Source organism: Lithobates pipiens, unplaced genomic scaffold, assembly GCF_037356315.1.
Source record: "Lithobates pipiens isolate NorthernLeopardFrog02 unplaced genomic scaffold, aLitPip1_a1.2 Scaffold_8, whole genome shotgun sequence".
NCBI classification, from domain to species: Eukaryota; Metazoa; Chordata; class Amphibia; order Anura; family Ranidae; genus Lithobates; species Lithobates pipiens.
In genome coordinates, this window is record NW_027507903.1 from 286,599,443 (window position 1) to 286,620,310 (window position 20,868).

The 20,868-nt window shown below is 41.5% G+C and overlaps 1 protein-coding gene across 4 annotated transcripts in view; it reads left to right on the forward strand.

The window, feature by feature from the left end:
- The window catches only part of CCDC87 (coiled-coil domain containing 87), a 127,770-nt gene that overhangs the window by 25,551 nt on the left and 81,351 nt on the right, over positions 1-20,868 (forward strand). For all 4 annotated transcript variants that reach the window (XM_077472316.1, XM_077472313.1, XM_077472314.1 and 1 more), the window contains 6 exons: positions 2,078-2,309; positions 3,298-3,388; positions 5,142-5,233; positions 6,864-7,015; positions 8,179-8,320; positions 13,223-13,423. In XM_077472316.1, the coding sequence (XP_077328442.1) occupies positions 2,078-2,309; positions 3,298-3,388; positions 5,142-5,233; positions 6,864-7,015; positions 8,179-8,320; positions 13,223-13,423 (910 nt within the window). The remainder of the gene's footprint in view (positions 1-2,077; positions 2,310-3,297; positions 3,389-5,141; positions 5,234-6,863; positions 7,016-8,178; positions 8,321-13,222; positions 13,424-20,868) is intronic.

Here is a 20,868-nt window from a genome sequence, read left to right on the forward strand (position 1 = left end):
TGGCACTGTGTATATTTATCTGAAAATCAATCAAGCAAGAGGCATGGTGAGTTTTTTGAAGTCGTAATATTTTGTCACAATACAAAAAAAAATTCACAATACATACTGTCACCGGTGCAATACAGCGCCATCATATCATTGGTGTGGCGGTGATCAGAGACACTGACTAGTGACAGTATGTAGAAAAAAAAAGTGTATTAATTTTTTTACTTTTTAAAAGAAAAAAATCTTTTTTTATTACTTTTTTTAACCATAGTAACACTGTACTTCTCCAGAGGGGTGATCAGGATTGTTTTTTTCTTTTTTTATATACACACAATATGATCTCTTACAACAGTGAATATCACTGTTATAAACAACCATTTTTACTGAATAAAATTGATTCATTCACAGTGTATTGTCATGATTGTCTGTGATTGGCCGCAGGTAATCACATGGTACAGGTAGGCTGTGATTGGCCCTGTCTGTACTATTTGATCACTGTGAACAATCACAGCGAGCAACACAACAGTACACAAGGAATTGCATGAATGGAAGTCATGCATTGTGTACAATTGTCATGTGATCTGCAGCAATCACATGGTACCATCATCAGCCCGGTATAGTGATCTGTCATCGGCTGTGTTCGGTGAACACAATGGGTGACAGATTGGGCCGAATAGTGGGACTCGTGTGAGGCACGATCTGGGGAGCACAGCATATCACGTCCACCCAGAACATAGTGTCCCTCCCTGCGTCATTTGTCTATAGGCCAGGCAGGAAGCAGTTAAACAGTTAAAGCTGATGTTTAGAGATTAATTTCTTTTTAATCAGCACCAGGGGTGGTACTTACTGTATATGAATGATGAGTGTCCTGTGTGCTGGTGGCTGCTCTTGAAATATTCCATCCTCTGCCCCCTGTCCCCCACATTTGCAGTTTTCCTGTGCTGCGGGGAAACTGACACTCTTAGCAACCAGTGATGCTGGAAGTGGATGGAGCTACTGGCCAGAAGGACAAGTTCCCCATCAGGTCCGCTCTCCTATAGATCGACAGCAAGCATTGAGCAGACTCTGTAGCAAATAGAAGGTGGTCTGTTGCCAATAGATTCCACCCACTGTTTGGTGCCAATCACAAGAGCAGCAGACCTGATGGGGAATTAGTGTTTCTGAATCCTATTAGGCTACACCCATCCATCTACAAAAATGTGCTGCAGCGGCAGGGAGAAAGCTCAGCTGCTCTGAGGATGGAGTGTTCATGTGGCCTCAGTGTGTCTTTGCACACAGCTCTTGCCCCAAATTCATTTACCTGTTTCCCAAAGCTACATTAATCTGTCACCCGAACTGACACTTGCCGTGTGGTGGTACATCAAAATATTTCAAGCAGTCTATAGATGTCTCAGTTTATTTTTGTTCAACCAGCAGGTTGAAGAAAAAACCTGACCCGATTCCACCATCCACATCGAGTGTGTCCTACTAAACTATTGTGTTGAGACAATGGGGAGACTTCCCCGCCATCAGAATACACTGATCAGCACTGCAGGCTATAGCCAGTGGCACTGATCGAATTACATTTATCCGACAGGCTGGTTGTACAGAAGTAGATCAACTTATGTACAACCACTGTCTTCATATATGGATTAAAATTAGTCCGGTCCTTGCTGAAACAGCCAAATTTCAATCCATGTATGACCGGCTTAAGGGCATCATTGACACTCTTTTTGATATCCCCAGATTCTGTCTGGCATGTTTAGTTTACTTTGAAATTCCATTGGTCTATATAGACCTGAAACAAACAACCATAAACAACAATGGAAAACCACTCATATTTCCCCCATAAAGATAGTGGAGAGATTTAAACACAGGGACTCCAGCTCTGTAAAGCAATAAGGTCCTTATGCTGGTTTAATAAGTCACTAATAATTGTTAGAAAATGCAAAATATACATGTTAGTTATATAGTTGTGATTGTCTGTGCTTGGCCACAGGTAATCACATGGTACAGGTAGACTGTGATTGGCCCTGTCTGTACCATACTGTACATCTATGATTGTTCAGCAGGGACATGAAAATAGTAAATTTATTTTTTGTTATTTTTGTAGCTTTAATGTTTTTTCAGCCCGGCATTATCTAATTGCTGAAATAAAGGAGTTGGAAGGAAATGAACCTGATGAGGTGACTGTGGAGCAAATTGCCCAGTTTTCTCAGCACACAGACAAAAAGAAGGTCCTATGTAAAATTTCTAAACAATCTTTTACCATGAAATATTTTATACGATTGGGCAGACCAGACACTGCTGTTAAAAAAGTCCAAAGGGAAACAGATCTGATGCAAGTAAGTAAGATAAATAACATTATTAGATGATAGACATTCAATGAGAACTGTATTCGTTTCAGAAAACATGAAATCAGACCAAAACAAAAGTACAGTTAAATCACACTTGTTTAATAGTAAAAGTTAGTAGAACAAACGTGGTCAAAACATAGCCAGAGTTCAGGAACCGGAACGGATAGTCAGACAAGCCAAACTTCAAGGAGATGAGCGTAGAAAAACAGCAAGGAGGATCTGGAGCCAGAAAGGATGCTAGCCAAGCAAGTCTTTTAATGGGAATGCATGAGAGCGTCTCTGTGATGTTGACTAAGGCGAAGGCAGAGCTCCTCTGGACTGGATGGCTTAAGTAGGCAGGACTGACGAGCAGGATATCATCAACAGCTGAGTAACTGTGGAGAGATAGGAGCTGGCAATTAGCCGACAGCTGAGCAGTCAGCTCTGAGAAGGAAGGGCTGAGCCCAGCCCTGACAATTAGTTGCTCATTGCAACCAATTGGATGCTTGTTTTTATTTTCTGACTTGTAGTATAAAAATGGCAGCTGCAGAAAGTTCCCATTGAATTTAATCTGATCCCAGCTGCTATTTTGTCATGCAGATTAAATTAAAAATTAACATTTGATTGGTTAGTACTGTAATACAATAGGTGTTACGGCCTTATTTATTCTTGTATAACAGGTTTTGTGAATCAAACTTTGTGTTTTAAGGCACCAACAGCCCTATTCGATAAAACAGTTAAAAGGAGAAAAGCTAAAATGCAAACTGAGGTAACAAAAGCATTTAGTGGATTTCTTTTAATTGAAGTCAGTTAAAGATGAAATCTGTTCAGTCTTGGGTCATTGATCATCCTTCAGACTCTCATTATTAAATTAGCCTGAAGGCATGATTAGCAATAAATTGCCTATTTTTGTTGCCTGATAAAAAACGGGGCAGTATAAAATAGCATTCCTTATTAAATAAAAAAACACTGTTTTTATGCCTTTTTTTTTTTTTAGATTAAAAGTATACAGGGACTGGATTTAGAGAAGGTACATAAATTGTTTCCTAAATCCGAAGACTACACCACATTCACAAAGAATGTACAATGTAAGTATTTGTGTTACTTTTAAATGTTTTAGGAAAATGTGCAAAGCCTGTACCCAAGTATATTTGTTAATGGTACACTCATCATTGCGGTGACCAGGATATTAATGACAGAATGGCCATAGTTTAGGATCTGAGCCAAGAACATACTGGTGTCAAGTTGGTGATCACTGATACTTTAATGTGATCACCTTAACAAAAAAAGGTTTTGTCTAACACTGCCTTTTCATAAACATCTCTCACTTGCTAATCCTACTGCCACAAAACAGAGTTGGATATTTTGCTGCACCTAGCCTAAGCTTCTTCTATTGTTATTTTTTTGTGTTGGATTAAAGTACAGTTCAATTAGAAACCTACTAGAAATACACAAAAGGTTGTTTGTAGACATAGGGGATTATTTACGAAAGGAAAATCCACTTTGCACTACAAGTGTACTTGGAAGTACACTGAAAGTGCAATCGTTAGAGATCTAAGGGGAAGATCTGAAATAAGGGGAAGCTCTGCTGATTGTATCATCCAATCATGTGCAAGCTAAAATGCTGTTTTTTATTTTTCTTGCATGTCCCCCTCAGATCTACAGCGACTGCACTTTCAAGTGCACTTGTAGTGCCAAGTGGATTTGCCTTTCGGAAATAACTTCCACTGTATGGTTCGTTAATAATTGAAATTTGGATGAAATTTTCATTTTTTTCGAGTATTGGATGTATCCGAATTTTCAAATTACAATAGTAACGAATTTTAATAATTCCAAAAAAAACAAACAAGTTTGATTATTAGAAATCTAATCAAATTCGAAACCAAATTTGAAATGTAAACATATTGCTGACTATTGCTCATTTTCTTCAAAGACAAGTGTATTAGAATAAAGCCGTCTTCGGAAATTCGAATTTTGAAAAGAATAGAATAAAACAGAATAGAAAATAAAAGAATTAAAAAAAAATGTAAATAAAAGGATAGAAAATAATAAAATAGCATTAAAAAAAATATAATAGAAAGAATATAGCTGTCTTCCAAAAATTGTGACTACAATAGAATAAAATAGAAAGAATATAGCCATCTTCCAAAATTCTAATTTCTAATAGAATAGAATAAAATAGAAAGACTATAGCCATCTTCCAAAATTAGAATTTCGAACAGAATAGAAAGAATATACCCGTCTTCCAAAATTAAACATTCTAACAGAATATAATAAAATAGAAAGAATACAGCCATCTTCTGAAACTCGAATTTTGAATAGAATAGACAAAAAGAACATAGCCGTCTTCCAAAATTAGAGTACTGTAGAATAGAATAAAATCGAAAAAATATAACCCTCTTCGAATTTAGAATAGAATAGAACCAGCTATTCGTTACAATGAATTCAGATTGAGGCAATATTTTAGATTTGAATCCGATTCCAATACATCAAATTCATTGGAAAAATTTTAAACCGGTCAAAAACACAAACAAAACAAAACAAATTTTGTTTAGAATGCAATATAACTAAATTAGTAAGTTAAGGAATCGATCCAAAACTAAACAAAATACATTTTTTCATTTTTCACAAGTCTAGTTGGCTGGAACATTCAATTGATAAAGGTTTTAATAACACCTTATTTATTTCATGTCTGTCCTTGATTTGTCATAATTGTAGATGGACCACTTTTTCTGGTGTTTGAGCTTAGCTTGATTAGAAAAAGACACACATACTTTTGTTATAAGGAGCACAGGTTGTCATCTAGCACATTACCAAGTATATCTTACTGTTTTCTGACAGGTGAAGCTGTGACAACCCCATGTTCATTCAGACATGAGGAAGAGCAGAACACAGAAGAAGAAAATAGTTATGCCAAGTGCACATTGATTAAGGTTATTCTTCTACATAAAACCTACTTAAAAGTATTTATTGTATATGTACAGGGCTGAAAATAATTTTAGGGCCTATCTTGATGGACTGTGGGATTGTGTCTATGGCCTCCGTTTGAGATACTTCTAAATTCATTCAGAACTCATTGACAGATGTATTTCACTTAAAGGTTATCTACTCTACTTTAAGCATATTTTGCATTCCCATAGACCTGTAAGGTCTTCGTTTTCATAAGTCCATCTTTGTGTAGATACATGTTATGGAGTATAGAGAGAACACACATCAGTCAAGGAGCCTCTGGGTCAATACCAATAATATATGTTGGACTGGTGGCCCTGAATGGAGAATCTCCCTCATTCAGACCTCAGTGTGTGAACTGTAAAATGTGAGGTGCTCATTTATCAAAGGAAGCTGAGTTTTGTGTAGTATTTTTTATACATTCTTTATTCAAACCCCTCACACTGTCTCTTGGCAGCCCTTTAAGTGGGTTTTAATGCCCAGAAAGTGGTGGGGCTTCATTATCATTGTCAGGTCACCTGAAGCCAGGTGACAGATGCACCCTGTTGGGGTCAGGAGTACACCGCTAAGGTAATGGACCCTACGGCTGACTGCTGTGGATGAAGCTCTGGATGGTTCAGGAAAGCAGATCCTCTGGAGCACGAACAAGGATCATACTGGGAGCTAGGGCATTCGATTTGCCAGGGTGTGGAATATAAGAGCCAGCAGGTGTTCACCAGAGCCCCTGATGGTGGAGATGGACTTTGCTGCAACTGGCTTTAGGTTGCGGCCCCAGAGTCTCCCAGCTCATGCTCACTGTAGGCTCCTGGAGGATAGAGAGGAAGTAGCAGACCGGGACAACAAGGGATACTTAGGAGATAAACCAAAAGGTCAGGGCAACAAGCAGGCAGGGATAGTCAAAGAACACGCCAAAGGTCGGGATATGAAGCAGACAGAGACAGTCAAGAACAAGTCAAGGTCGGTAAACAGGATCAGATGTAGATCACATGGCAAGACACACACAATAAGCCATACACACAATATTGATCAGCAAGGCAGGCTTGTACAGCATGGTGTTAAATAGTGTATCCTGTAGAGGCTAGAATGGAGCCATGCCAAGGGAAGATTACTTAACCATGCAGGTGTGAGAGTGCAGGCCCTAAGGCTGATACACAGACCAGAGGTAAGAAGTAAGATAGGGCATGAAAGTATTACTACAGATTCATGACAATCATGTGACTGCTGTGATTGGCTCTCATGATCGGGAGCTCGTCCCACTGGCTACCAATCAGAAGCTGAGACCTCTGTCGGTGACAGCTCAGTCAGTATGCTGGGAGCCTAAGATGCATATGTGTGTTGTCCAAAAGTTCCCCAGTTCTCCTTCATCTAGAATGGTACAGGAGGTGTATTACTGGCCAGATCACCAGGGGAAAACAGAGAGGAAAAAAGCCAGGAAAAGATATGCAGCCACCACATCTAAATCTAAGGATTGCAATATTTTACATTTTTGTTTTGGGTTTAATAACCTAATAATGATATATCCCTCAAAATAAATATGCAGATTTGTTATGATATCACAGTATCTACCGAAAATAGCTATCAGTAACACCTATGTTAAATGTTGAATCATTGTAGAAAAGTGTTTCTTGCCCCAATCTGAGGATCGGCGATCTGCTGGCTGATGAACTGAGGATAATATTTAGACAATATCCAGCTGAGTGTCCAGACATTCTAAGTAAATCACAGACAGAAGTAGAGGGAAATCCTGTATCAGATGATCTCAGAAGGTATGTAACCAATTTTTTATGTTCATCCTATAGTAATATAATACAATATTTTAGTAATGGTGTGTGATGTGAAAAGGCCTTCATTTTCTTAATGTTTGTGTAAGTTTTCCTATAAGTGGTAAGCCTTAAATTATGTAGGTAAGAGTTAGGACACCTGCCTCACTTGGACAATTAACCCTCCGTACTGATCCTGGTAACAACTCTCAGCAGGACAGAAAGTGATGGGAAATCTAAGGTTTTCAGTTGTCTCCAGCAGAGGTATAAAGTGGAAAGCATCTTAGCATGGGGGAACTGAATAGTATGATTTACCAACCATTAACACCCAGTGTAAAATACCAGTAACATTTTAGGTACCTGCTTACGGGTGTTCCAGTAACAACTGTCAAAGAGGGAATTTATCTCATTTTGGAGGGATTCCAAATGAAAAACAAAGAGTTTGACTTTAGGTATACTTTAATTTACAGTTCCAGCATTAGTTAAAATACATCTGACCAGTGGCGGCCCATCTATTTGGGGTGCACGGGTGCCGCCTCCCATATCCATGCGTCCGGCCCCTTGATGTACTTGCAGGGCGCTGGACGTGTGGATTCCAATCTGGGCTTTTTTTTTGTTTTTTTTTGCTGCACATGATTAGAGCCAGAGGCTCAAATAGACTTCAAAAAAGGGTTGGCTTCGGGTGCAGAGCACTGCGCCCCAAGCACATCTGGTTATGTGACAAAAGCAAATGAATATTTTCTATTGTAACACTGATTCTCCTCCTGGCCAAGCAGGAAGCGGGTCATGAGACCCATCACCTGATTGACTGAAAGGAGATCCGATCAGATGGGCTACCAGGAGGAGGAGGGAGGAGACACACGGCACACAGAGGAGAGGAGGGAGGAGACGCAGGGGAACCGAGAAAGCAGCACAGAGAGAAGCCACCGCAAAAAAAAAAACAGCCGCCACTGAATCCGACATGTATTGAGATAATATGAGGCTGCTATTGCTAACTTCTTCTCTTGAAAATATTTGTTGCCTAGCTCTCATGCTGATCCAATGGCTTCAATACTTATTGACCTAGGACAAGTGTGCAGTTCAGGAGTCCTGAGAAGGTCACATTATGTTGCTAAGTGATTTTGATCAGAACTGGAATTTTCCTATAAACAGGTCTTGTAATCTTTTAGGTTAATAGGAGATGCCACATTGCAAAGCTCGGATCATGTACAGAGACAGTATCCTGATGAGGAGATTCCTCCATTAATAAGTGCTATAGGTCCTGGATACAGGAATCCTGCTAAACGTCAGAAAATGGAAGCTTTGCTACAGGTAGCTATATTCTATTTCTTCTCTTTAAGTTTTTTTTTTAAACATAAAAAGCAGCCATGTGCAGCCCTGTGTCAAAAATCCATTATTCAACCCATGTTGTGTGACTGCTCATGATATACTCCAACAGTGTAAAGTTACAGACAGTCAAAAGTATTGCTTCCAGTCAATACGATACATCCAAAGGGAACTCTCAGCTCAACACCTTGACCCTTATATACTTGCAATAGAGATGTATAAGAACAAGGGATAAGTCTATCTTGGACCAATTCAAGAGTTGCTAGGCCAGGATGTCGAGCCAATGTCCCCTAGTTTAAGGTTCACTATGTACAGTAATTGGATATTCTTCTTCATCGACAGTACATATTCATTTGATCAATCCATTGCAGCTTGGTAGGGAGAAGATGATCTTTCCAGGACACCAAAAACACAAACCACAGGGGTTTTGGGAACAGGAATATGAAATGTGAAGTCTAACTGAAAGATGACTGGACGCCAGTACTGTTCGAATTCTGGGCAATGCCAAAGCATATCCAACATGTCCCCAAGGCCCCTTAACATCCACAAGTCTATCTTGGACTAATTTAAGAGTTGCTAGGCCGGGATGTCATGCCATTGTCCCCATATTTATTTCAAACTTAGTATAAGATCTCCTATGTACAGTAACTGGATATTCTTCTCCATCAAACAATACATATTCATTTGATAAATCCATTGCTGGTTGGTAGGGGGAAGACAATTTTTCCAGAGCACCAGGAACACAAGCCACAGGGGTTTTGGGAACAAGAATATGAAAGGTGGACTCTAAATGAAAGGTGACTGAATGCCAGTACTATTCTAATTCTACTTCTGGACAATACCAAAGAATATGCAACAAGTCCCCAAGGTCCCTTAACATCTATAAGTCTATCTTGGGCCAATTCAAGAGTAGCTAGGCTGGGATGTTGAGCCATTGTCCCCATATTTTTTCAAACTTAGTATAGGCTCCCCTATGTACAGTAACTGGATATTCTTCTCCATTAACAAATACATATTCATTTGATCAATCCATTGCTGGTTGGTAGGGGGAAGATGATCTTTTTAGGAGACCAAGAACAGAAACCACAGAGGTTTTGGGAACAAGAATATGAAGGGTGGACTCTAACTGAAAGGTGTCTGAATGCCAGTAGTGTTCTAATTCCGGACAATGCCAACATATATGCAAAAAGGCCCCTTAACATCCATGACAATGCTATAAAATCTGTTATACCTTTTGTGACCAGGCATTATGTCTCAATTGTAATAATCAGTAAAACATGGTGTTAGAGAGCTGCAATCGCTACTGTAGCTGATTTAGCTTTTGGGGCTTCATTAAGGTTGAGAACCATTGCACTAGCAAAAAAAAACCTCACCTTTCTTCTTAGGATGCTGTGTTCAGAACCAGATTTCAGTTCTGTGCCCTGATATAATTTTTTTGTGACTGAACAGACAAGAAAAAAAACTTGTATTTTAGTACACCTTTTATATAGAACCTGTAACTGTCACATGCTCTAGCAGTAGTTAATTTCAGATCCACACATTGTAATCATGTATGTACAATATGGAGGTAAATACATTTCAGGTTCTTCAAAACAAAAAGGTAAAGTCTCATGCCATGTACACACAACCCGAATTTCCAACGGGAAATGTTTGATGTGGGCTTGTTGTCGGAAAGTCTGACCATGTGTATGCTCCATCGAACATTTGCTGTTGGAATTTCCGCACACAAATGTATAAGAGCAGGTTCTCACATTTTCTGACAACTTCACATGTTGTCAGAAAGTCCAATCACGTGTACGCAAGTCCGTGGCACAAAAGTTCACGCATACTCGGAATCAAGCAGAAGGAGCCACACTGGCTATTAAAATTCCCTTTTCTCGGCACTTTGTACGTCTTGTATGTCACCGCATTCTTACGTTTGGAATTTCCGACAACATTTGTGTGACCATGTGTATGTAAGACAAGTTTGAGCCAACATCCTTCCAAAAAAAATCCATGGTTTTGTTGTCGAAAATTCCGATCATGTGTATGCGGCATTACAGTTTTTCCTTTAGAAAGAACCCACATCCTGAGTAGAAAAATCTGTTCTCTGCCATCTTGCTAAACAAAAGGATCCTTGTCCTCCGAGTGTATAAGAAGAGGCATCTATGCAGAGGTCTGAAATGTACCCCTGCTGAATCAGAACTAGAGCTCTCCAATCAGCAGGTAGGATGAGCCTAGCTGATTGGAGAGCTCTGGCTCAGAAAGGAGCATGTTGGACCTCTACAGAGTGACCACAGCTTCCACAAAAAACAAGGGTTTTCTTTGCTGCATGCTGGCAGGTGACAGGCCATTTATTCAGACTGTGGCTTGTTAACAAAAAACAGGAGCAGCCAGAATCTGGAGTAGCTGTTTATGGAAACCAATCAACTTTTAACTTTAGCTTGTTTGTTAGGCTACATTCGCAACTTTTGAAATGAGCGGACTTGCCCACACACGAAGTAAAGTCCGTTAATTTTGAACGCGGCTACAGGTAGCCGGGACTAGCGAAGGAAGTCAATGTCACCGCCTTCGGCGGCGAGATTGGCACGTCGCTGGCCCCGTCACCTGGTATGGACTTAAAGGGGAAGCCCTACGCCAAAAAAACAGCGTGGGGGTCCCCCCCAAGGTCCATATAAGACCCTTATCCGAGCACGCAGCCCAGCCGGTCAGGAAAGGGGGTGGGGACGAGCGAGTGCCCCCCCTCCTGAGCCGTACCAGGTCACGTGCCCTCAACATAGGGACAAGGTGCTTTGGGGAAGGGGGGCCCTGTGCCCCCCCACCCCAAAGCACCTTGTCCCTATGTTGATGAGGACAAGGGCCTCTTCCCGACAACCCTGGTCTGCGGGCGGGGGGCTTATCGGAATCTGGGAACCCGCTTTAATAAGGGGGCCCCCGGATACCGGCCCCCCACCCTATGTGAATGAGTATGGGGTACAATGTACCCCTACCCATTCACCTGTGAACAAAATGTAAATAAAACACAACACACAAGGGTTAAAAATCATTTATTGCACAGCTCCGAGGGTCTTCTTCCGTCTTGGGGGGTCTTCTCGCCGGACTCCTCCGCTATCTTCTGCTAGCTCTTTTACTTTTACTCTTTGGAGCCCGGCTTTCTTCTTCTCCGCCGCCCGGGGCTCTTCTTCCGACTTTGGGGGTCTTGTCCCCCTCTTCCGTTCTTCTTGCCGGGCCTCCTGTCCTTCTTCCAGCTCTTTTACTGGCGGTGTCCCGGTCTTCTGTCGCCACTGTCGCCGCTCTCTTCGCCGCCTTCTATGCTTCTGTTCTTCTCTTCTTCTTCCTTGAGATGTTGACTTGTCGCTGTCTCTGGCAGTAATGACAGGGACGTGTTGCGCAGCAACTTATATAGGGACACCGGGTGATGTCCCCGCCCATTATGATGTCACAGTCCCAGCATCCTCTGGGACTGTGACATCATAATGGGCGGGGACATCACCCGGCGATGTCCCTATATAAGTCACTGCACGCCACGTCCCTGTCATTGTGGCCAGAGAGAGCGTCGAGTCGAACATCTCAAGGAAGAAGAAGAGAAGGCGGCGGCGGCGATAGAAGACCGGGCCATCGCTTGTAAAAGAGCTGGAAGAAGGCGCGGAGCCCCAGCAAGAAGAACCGAAGAGGGGGACAAGACCCCCGAAGTCGGAAGAAGACCCCCGGGCAGTGTTTTATTTACATTTTTTTCACAGGTGAATGGGTGGGGGTACATTGTACCCCGTACTCATTCATATAGGGTGGGGGGGCTGGTATCTGGGGGCCCCCTTATTAAAGGGGGCTCCTGGATTCCGATAAGCCCCCCCCCCGCAGACCCCGACAACCAATGGCCAGGGTTGTCGGGAAGAGGCCCTTGTCCTCATCAACATGGGGACAAGGTGCTTTGGGGTGGGGCGCTCGCTCGCCCCCACCCCCTTTCCTGACCGGCCGGGTAGCGTGCTCGGATAAGGGTCTGATATGGCCCTTGGGGGGACCCCCACGCAGTTTTTTTGGCGTAGGGCTTCCCCTTTAAGTCCATACCAGGTGACGGGGCCAGCGACGTGTCAAACTCGCCGCCGAAGGCAGCAACATTGAATTCCTTCGCTAGTCCCGGCTACCTGGAGCCACGTTCAAAGTGAACAGACTTTTCTTCGTGTGGGAAAGTCCGTTCATTTCAAAAGTACGGCGGACTAGCGCACACAAGGCCGTATTGTCCGCTGGAATGCGAGTCCGGCGGACAGTTTTTGAGTCACTTTTGGGTAAAAAAAGTCCGCCGGAGCCCACACACGGGCGGATTGTCTGGCGGACCATAGTTTTATCATTTGTACGCGGCATTACCAAATGCAAATAGGCTGTGCGCTCTGCAAGGGCATTTGCTCCATAGCTTCATAAATACAGTAAAGCTTCACTTTGCAAAGAATACCCAATCACATACTTCTATATTTTTGTTACTGTATTAAATGAAGTTAATTGTAGATTCAAGTAACCTTTTCACTATGTGGTTACTAACAAAAAACACCCGCTGTGAAAAAAAATAAAGAGGCATTATACGTACTTTTCAGGTGGCCTATGTCTTGAAACGCTGCCTTTTGAGTGCTCCTCAGCTGCTGCAGGTATTGTATTAGACCAAAGTACAGGAACCATTGTGTGTCCGCAGGGGTACCAGTTTCAATCCATTTGACTACTGGGAGAATCCACTGCATGTAATTACGTATATACAGTATGTATATACATGTTATGCAAGATTTAAAAAAAAATAAAAAATGAATAGACGCTTGTAAGATTTACATCAAACAGATCTATTTTACATGTAGAGCATATGTTAAAATATCATTGAAAAGACAATACATTCCCTTTAAATAAATGTGTGCTTCTCTTCCACAGAGTTTAAATAAGAAATCAGAAGATCCTAGAGAAATAGAAAAGACAAAGACAAGCTCCTATCCACAGGCCTTCACAGTTGATGTCCAGGTCCCCAACAGGCCATTAGTAAGGAGAGCTGATGTCCAGGCCTCGGACAGAGTATTTATACACTTAACTGAAATTCAGAAATACCCACCGATATACAACGACTTTGCATCAGAGGTATGTATTACACCTCTTCCACATTCATATATAATAGAAATGCAGGCAAATCATCTTTTATTTGAAATGGAACCCATAAAAAAAATACAGAAGCTGTGTTTTGCAAGTACAGTGGCATCTATAATATCTTTCTTTTTTTTTGGTCTTCATGACTTATTATTTCTCTATGTGGTCTATGCCCAACCAATTTACAGGTATCAGAGTCCTGTATACCCTTTGGAATACCTTCCAAGCCAATCCCATCAGTATCTGTAACTGTTATGCCCCACACATGGTCGGACATTCCGACCACAAAATTCATCTGATTTTTTTCCGACGGATTTTGTCCGAAACTTGTCTTTCATACACACGGTCGCACAAAGTTATCGGAAAATCCGATCATTCCGAACTAGGTGAGGTATAAATCGTACAACGTGACTACGAAGAGGCCAGTAACCAATAGCTTTTGTCCCCAAATTTATTCTGAGCATGCGTGGCACTTTGTGCATAGGAAGGAATTCTATACACAATATCGGAAAAAGTCAGATCAGATTTTGTTGTCAGAAAATTTTAGGTCCTGCTTTCAAACTTTTTCCGTCAGAAATTCAGACGGAAAAAGTCCGCTAGAGCCCACACACAATCGGATTTTCCGACAACATAATCCGATTGGACTTTTTCCGTCGGAATTTCCAACCGTGTTTACAGGGCATTTGAGCTTCATCAGCTCTTCATCTATGAAATTTAATTAACCCCAAAATGTTTGCATTGTGATTCTGACATCAAATGTTAATACAGTATGTAGGTAATGAGGAAACTGCATATAAAGAAATTGTATTAACCATTGCACACACACCACAGTTTAAAATTGGTCTGCATATGCAGGTGTGTATATGTATGCATTAAAAAACTTTATTCCACGCAGCGCAGTTTACAATAAACAGTAACTAGTAGCATACAAAAACGTTGTAAATATCTGGTGCTAAACATGCAAGTAATAATTATCTGCTGCAATTTTGTATCTGAAATGAAAGTTTCACTTAATTTTCACAAATACGTTTGCGGCTTAAACCAGACCTAAATCTTTACTACATAACCTCTTATTTATAATCCTCCATGTTGCCCTAACACATTATATGCTGTGAAAATTTTAACAGCTACCACTGCCCAAGGTTTGGAAAAGCTACAGCTATTATAGAGCTGTGACTAAGCAAGTGGGGAGTCATGTGACTGCTGTCAACTTATCAGTGGCTTTGGCTGTTAACAGCTGTCAAGTGTCCCTTCTAGCAGTAGAATGGTGGTATGGGAGTATCTGAATACTTTTAACCATAGCTCCCAACTGTCTCTGATTTCGAGGGACTGTCCCTGATTTGGAGCCTCTGTCCCTCTTTCATCCTCCTTTGTCTCTCATTTTGGTCTGATCTATATAGATAAATGCACCTTTTATCTTTCAAAAAGTGTTTCCCAGTACCTTTCATCCAAATTCTAAATTGCTGCATTTGTACAATACATATAAAAACCAATATAAAGGAATAGTAGTGGTAAAAAAAAGCCCTTGTGTATTTATTTAACCTTTTTTTGTGGTTGATTCTCCTTTAAGGGGGTGTGGCGGGGGGGGCGTGCCCTATGCCTACATATGCTTGCTAGTAGGTGTTCCTCATTCCCATCTCAAAATGTTGGGAGGTATGTTTTAACTGCATTGTATTGGGATGTTAGGGAAGTATAGGTCCCATTTTAAAGGAAATCTATAAAATCCTTTGATTAAAATAGATATCAAGTGATGTCTGTCAGTGCTAGCCTTTAGAATGGATGGGTGCAAAATATGTTATCCTCCACAGACTTACAAAAATGACTCTAGTATCTTTATATAAGATGCATAACTGCCCTTGAAGATTTTTTTAGCATAAGGAGCTTAGAGAGCTGTAGGAGGAGAAACAGCAGCACACTGGTCTTGCCAGTGAATTGCTATGTAGTTGGGGGGGGGGGGGGGTGTCAGCAGAAGGACTAGCAGATTCACCAGGTATTTCACACAAAGGAAGCAATACAAAGAGGACAGATTACCTTTTTATACAAGTACATGTCAGGAAGATGAAACTTTGGGGTAACAATTTCTTTAACGTGCAGAAAGTATGAGTAGAGGAACATTTTTTTTTTATAAGCAGGTGCTTTAGCCAAAAGTCTTTCTAGAAGTGTCTACTATATACATTATGTCAAACAAGGCTAAAAAAAAAAACAAGATACAGTAAAACCATGGTTTAAGAGTAACTTGGTTTGAAAGCGTTTTGCAAGACAAGCAACATTTTTAAATAAATTTTGACTTAATATACAAGCGATGTCTTGATATACAAGTAGCGTCATGTCACAACTGAGTATAAAAGAGAAGAGAGGCACCTCTAAGTGTAGCACTATGGTTACATTTAATGAAGGTACAACATTTAGCAACATATTGCTACACTTAGATGCGCCTCTCTTTTATTTTACACTCTGTAGCTCCTGCTGGATTTTGGTTCTAACCCCCTTGTGGAGGCTTCCATTTGTGGATGGACATTTTATAATTGCACAACCTATCACATTGCTGTAATCTTTTTATGTGGACTATAAACTGAAGGACGTATGAATAAATGGTTGTGGAATGAATCATTTGAGTTTCCATTATTTCTTATGGGGAAATTTGCTTTGATATACAAGTGCTTTCAATTACAAGCATGTTTCCAGAATGAATTATACTCGCAATCCAACGTTTTACTGTATTAGAATACCAGGAGAATGCTGTAATTCATGACCACATTAGTTTCCCAAAGCTGAAAACGATAAAGGCCCTGGCTTTAAAAAGTTCAGAAACACTAGTTCAATTTATACAAAGTACACCAGAAATACCATAACATACCTGCAGATGGCAGCCATTACTTATAGAAAAGTCTAGTAAACCTTGCTCATTAAAGATCACTATGTCCTGAATAATACAACAAATGGCATTACCGATGATCTCTATAAGTACTACCGTATATACTCGAGTATAGGCCGACCCGAATATAAGCCGAGGCCCCCAATTTACCCCCAAAAAAACTGGCAAACTTATTGACTCGTGTATAAGCCGAGGGTAAGACATGCCTGTCCATCCCTGTGTGTGTGTCCGTCCATCCCTGTGTGTCCGTCCATCCCTGTGTGTCCGTCCATCCCTGTGTGTCCGTCCATCCATCCCTGTGTGTGTGTGTCTCCATCCATCCATCCATCCCTGTGTGTGTGTGTGTGTGTGTGTGTGTGTGTGTGTGTGTGTGTGTGTGTGTGTGTGTGTGTGTGTGTGTGTGTCCAGCCTACCTGTGTCCTGAGCCTTTGTCCCGAGCCTCCGTCCCGTGCCGAGCCTCCTTGCCTCCGTGCCTCGCCGCCGTGCCTCGCCGCCATGCCTTGCCTCCGGTCCCGTCCCGTCCCGTCCCGTGCCGTGCCGTCCTGTGCCTTGCCTCCGTCCCGTGCCCTCTTCGTTCGTCGGCGGCCATTGTAAAATTCAAAAGCTGCGCCGCCGCCTTCGCCTGTGATAGGCGGAACACTGAATTTCCCAGCAGCCTGTGTTCCGCCTATCACAGACGTCGTATCATCCTCGTCCGTAGTACGAGGATGATACGAAGTCCGTGATAGGCGGAACACAGGCTGCTGGGAAATTCAGTGTTCCGCCTATCACAGGCGAAGGGGGAGCCGGAGGCGCGGCTTTTGAATCAGAATGGCCGCTGTCTGTCTGCTCGACACGCTGATCGAGCGGGCAGACAGCGATGACTCGAGTATAAGCCGAGGGGGGCACTTTCAGCCTCAAAAAAGAGGCTGAAAATCTCGGCTTATACTCGAGTATATACGGTACGTTGGTTTAAACAATGCAGATATTTGTCTTATAAAAAAAAACACAGATTTTTTTTTTTAGTTCAGCATATGACTATCCTATTAAAGGTATCATAGAAAACCCAGTTAATATCAGTCAACGTCAAAGTGCTGGTTTGGTTAATACAAGTTTATTTGGTTTGCAGCGATCTTCACTTTAGTGAATTAGCCTGGGGGTAATGTACTGCTCCTGTCTCTAGAGTACTGCAGAAACTGTTGGAGACGGTGTGTATCTCTTAGTGAGAGAATGTAATGTAGCAGATTTTATATGTATACCAGTCATGCACAACTTGGTTAATGATCATAAAATAAGAGCCATACAAGGTCAAACATTCTTTTTTTTACAGCAAAGTTTAATAGCATTTTACATGTGGAGGAGAAAATTGACTTTTCAGGCACATATAAAAAAGTAACAAGAATTTATTGATTTATACAAATCAAAGACACACTGATCCCACAATACAAAGACAAAAACTATCCAAAAGGCCCATGAGTTAACCCCGACAGAGAGAGCAAAATCACTAAAAAGTACTTCCGGTGGGGTGTTAAAGTGGTGTTGCCACCAAAAAATAAAAAATTGTTTAAAATTCTTAAAAAAAGAAATAATAATAATTGGAAAAAATTATTTTTTTACTCACCTCTAAATGCCTGTTGTAGGGGGTCATCACTTCCCCTCCCGCTGCACAGTCACCTGGGACCTGTCACGTGTCCCAGATGACTGTGCGGCATATCACGGCGCTCTGCGCCGCTCGCTCATGCACAGTGGGTGCCTGGCTGTGAAGACACAGCCGGGTGCCCACAGTAAGAATGACGGCGCTGCGAGCGGAGTGGGGAACGAGGGGGGGGGGCTTTGTTCCCCCGCATCGCTGGACCCTGGGACAGGTAAGTGTCCGATTATTAAAAGTCAGCAGCTGCAGTATTTGTAGCTGACTTAAATTTTTTTTTTTTTAGGGGGCACCCCACTTTAATATTGATTCAAACACAAACTCCCACTGGGGTGTGACATCGATTGCTGGGGTGTATTCATGGGTCCCGGCGATATTAAAAACACAGATGGATGCTCGACATGTTTCGCGATTACATACTATTGCTTCCTCAGGAGCGTCTGTTTGATTGGGAAAAAAAATCTATAAATTACAATGTATTTATCACAGATACAATGTACATGGTCAGAAAGACAAATTGGTGTGTCTTTGTTACTAACTCACCATACAGGCTCAAGCTTGCCCAGCACACACTGCACCGCTGCTGTTACACCACTGGCCCTCCAGTTGGACTCACAGGGGAGAGGCACACCTACAGAGCCCCAAAAATTTTTTGGAAACGGCGCCAATATGCGGACTACACTTGCGGAGATGCACCCGGTAGCTATAATATAAGCATATACAAAATATTTATAGAAAGACGCTGACAAGGGAAATCAAAAAACCAAATGGCATTCATATACCGCAAATCTGCGTCCCATTGGAAAGATGTCCCTTCACCTCCTGTCACCATAGCCGAAATAGAAAGTGAGAGGAAAACCCTCCAAAGTGAGAGGATCCCTGGTTGTCACCAGGATCACCAGAACTTGTGTCTCCATTGGGAGATTTCCCTCTATTACTGTTCTGGAGACAATCCAAAATATAGGATTTTCTTTCACTCTTAAGCCTCAAAAACACGATCAGATTGTTGGCCAACAAAACCGTGGACTTTTGTCCAAAGGTCGTTGGCCCAAACTTGTCTTGCATACAAACGGCACACAATTGTTGGCCAACAATCACGAACGTAGTGACGTACTATGTGGTTTTTCAGCCCTTTAGCGCCACCCTTTGGGCTCCTTCTGCTAATTTCGTGTTAGCAGAAGTTTGAGTGTTGATTCACATTTTTCATTTCGCACTTTTCATTTAGTGCTTTTCAGTTCGTTTCTGAACGGTTCTTCATCAACCAGACATGTTGTGGAATCGGAGGAGATAACGTGTTATTTATTATTGGCCTTGGAGTTGCTGTTTTGACATTATTTTTTGTGTTGAATAATGATTTGATTTGGTATATTTTCTATATTTTTGGATCCATAGAATGCACTTTTTGGTTAAGTTTTATTGGCAGATAGCATGTCTAATTTTATTTGTTTTCTTTTTTTTTTAATGCACAATAAAAAAAATTGTGTAGAATAATACTCGGCTATGTGTTTTACTTCAAATGACAGTTTGGGAGTAGGCAGTTACATTTAAAAAAATACAATGTAAAATTGACAAGGGACACCAACAGTTGATCTTAAAAACTACAGGATAATAGTGTTGTGGTAATCTCCCCCCCCCCCCCCCCCCAAAAAAAAAGCATAATAATATTATTCTTGATATCACTAGAAAAAAAACGCTTCTGGCATGTCCTTGCTTCCAAAAATGCATGTTTGTACTTTGGACTTTTGTCCGACGGACTTGTGTACACACACTCGGAAAATCTGACAACAGACATTTATCCGCAGAAAATTTTATAACCTGTCATCCAACATTTGTCCATGGAAAATCCAACAACAATTGTCCGATGGAGCATACACAGTCGGATTTTCCACCAACAGCCTGTCATCACACATTTCCCGTCAGAAAATCCAATTATGTGTACGAGACTTTAGTGATTATGGTACACAGGACAAATAGAGGGGGTAAATCTCCTTAATGGGAACACAGAGAACAATAAAACATGGTCAGGTGTTGTAATCCCTCTCCACTCGATCCAAAACTAAAAAAACAATAGCAATTAGTTATTCTTTAAAATTTGAGTGCAAATACCCAGTGCTTATGATGTCCTTAACCCCATCGTTTTTTAGCAGTTTAATAGGTGGTTGTCATATAAGCCCAATTCTCCATGTAGGTGACAGCTTAAGGCGAAATACAACACTCAGTGATAAATACATTGTATGACACTACCTATTGACCCGTGTCTGATTTTTACACTTGGAAAAAATACAACTGCTTTAAGTTTTAGGGCCATAGCTAGAAATGACAACTGTGTCAGATAAAAGCAAACAATAAGGCTTAGTGCACACAGGAGATCAAAAATTGCCACTTTTAAGGGCTTTTGATGTTTTGTTTTTCTGCCTCTAAATGCCCCTCTGTTTCCTTGCACACATAGGCAGGCATTTGGGGGCAGAAATGTTTAGGCCTCATGCACACAGGATGTTTTGCTAACGCACCATACACACGATTGGAAATTCCGCCAGCAAAAGTCCGATGAGAGCTTTTGGTCGGAAAATGCGATCGTGTGTAGGCTCCATCGGACTTTTGCTGGTGGAATTTTGGCCAGCAAAAGATTGAGAGCAGGTTCTCAATTTTTCGGTCGGAAAAATTTCCGATCAGAAATTCCGATCGCCTGTACAAATTCCGACGCACAAAATTCATACGCATGCTCGGAAACAATTCGATGCATGCTCGGAAGCATTGAACTTCATTTTCTCGGTTCGTCGTAGTGTTGTACGTCACCGCGTTCTTCGCGGTCGAAAGTTCAGAGAACTTTTGTGTGACCGTGTGTATGCAAGACAGCTTGAGCGGAATCTCTTCGGAATTCTGTCGGAAAAACCATCAGAGTTTTTTCTGACTAACGTTCCGATCGTGCGTACGTGG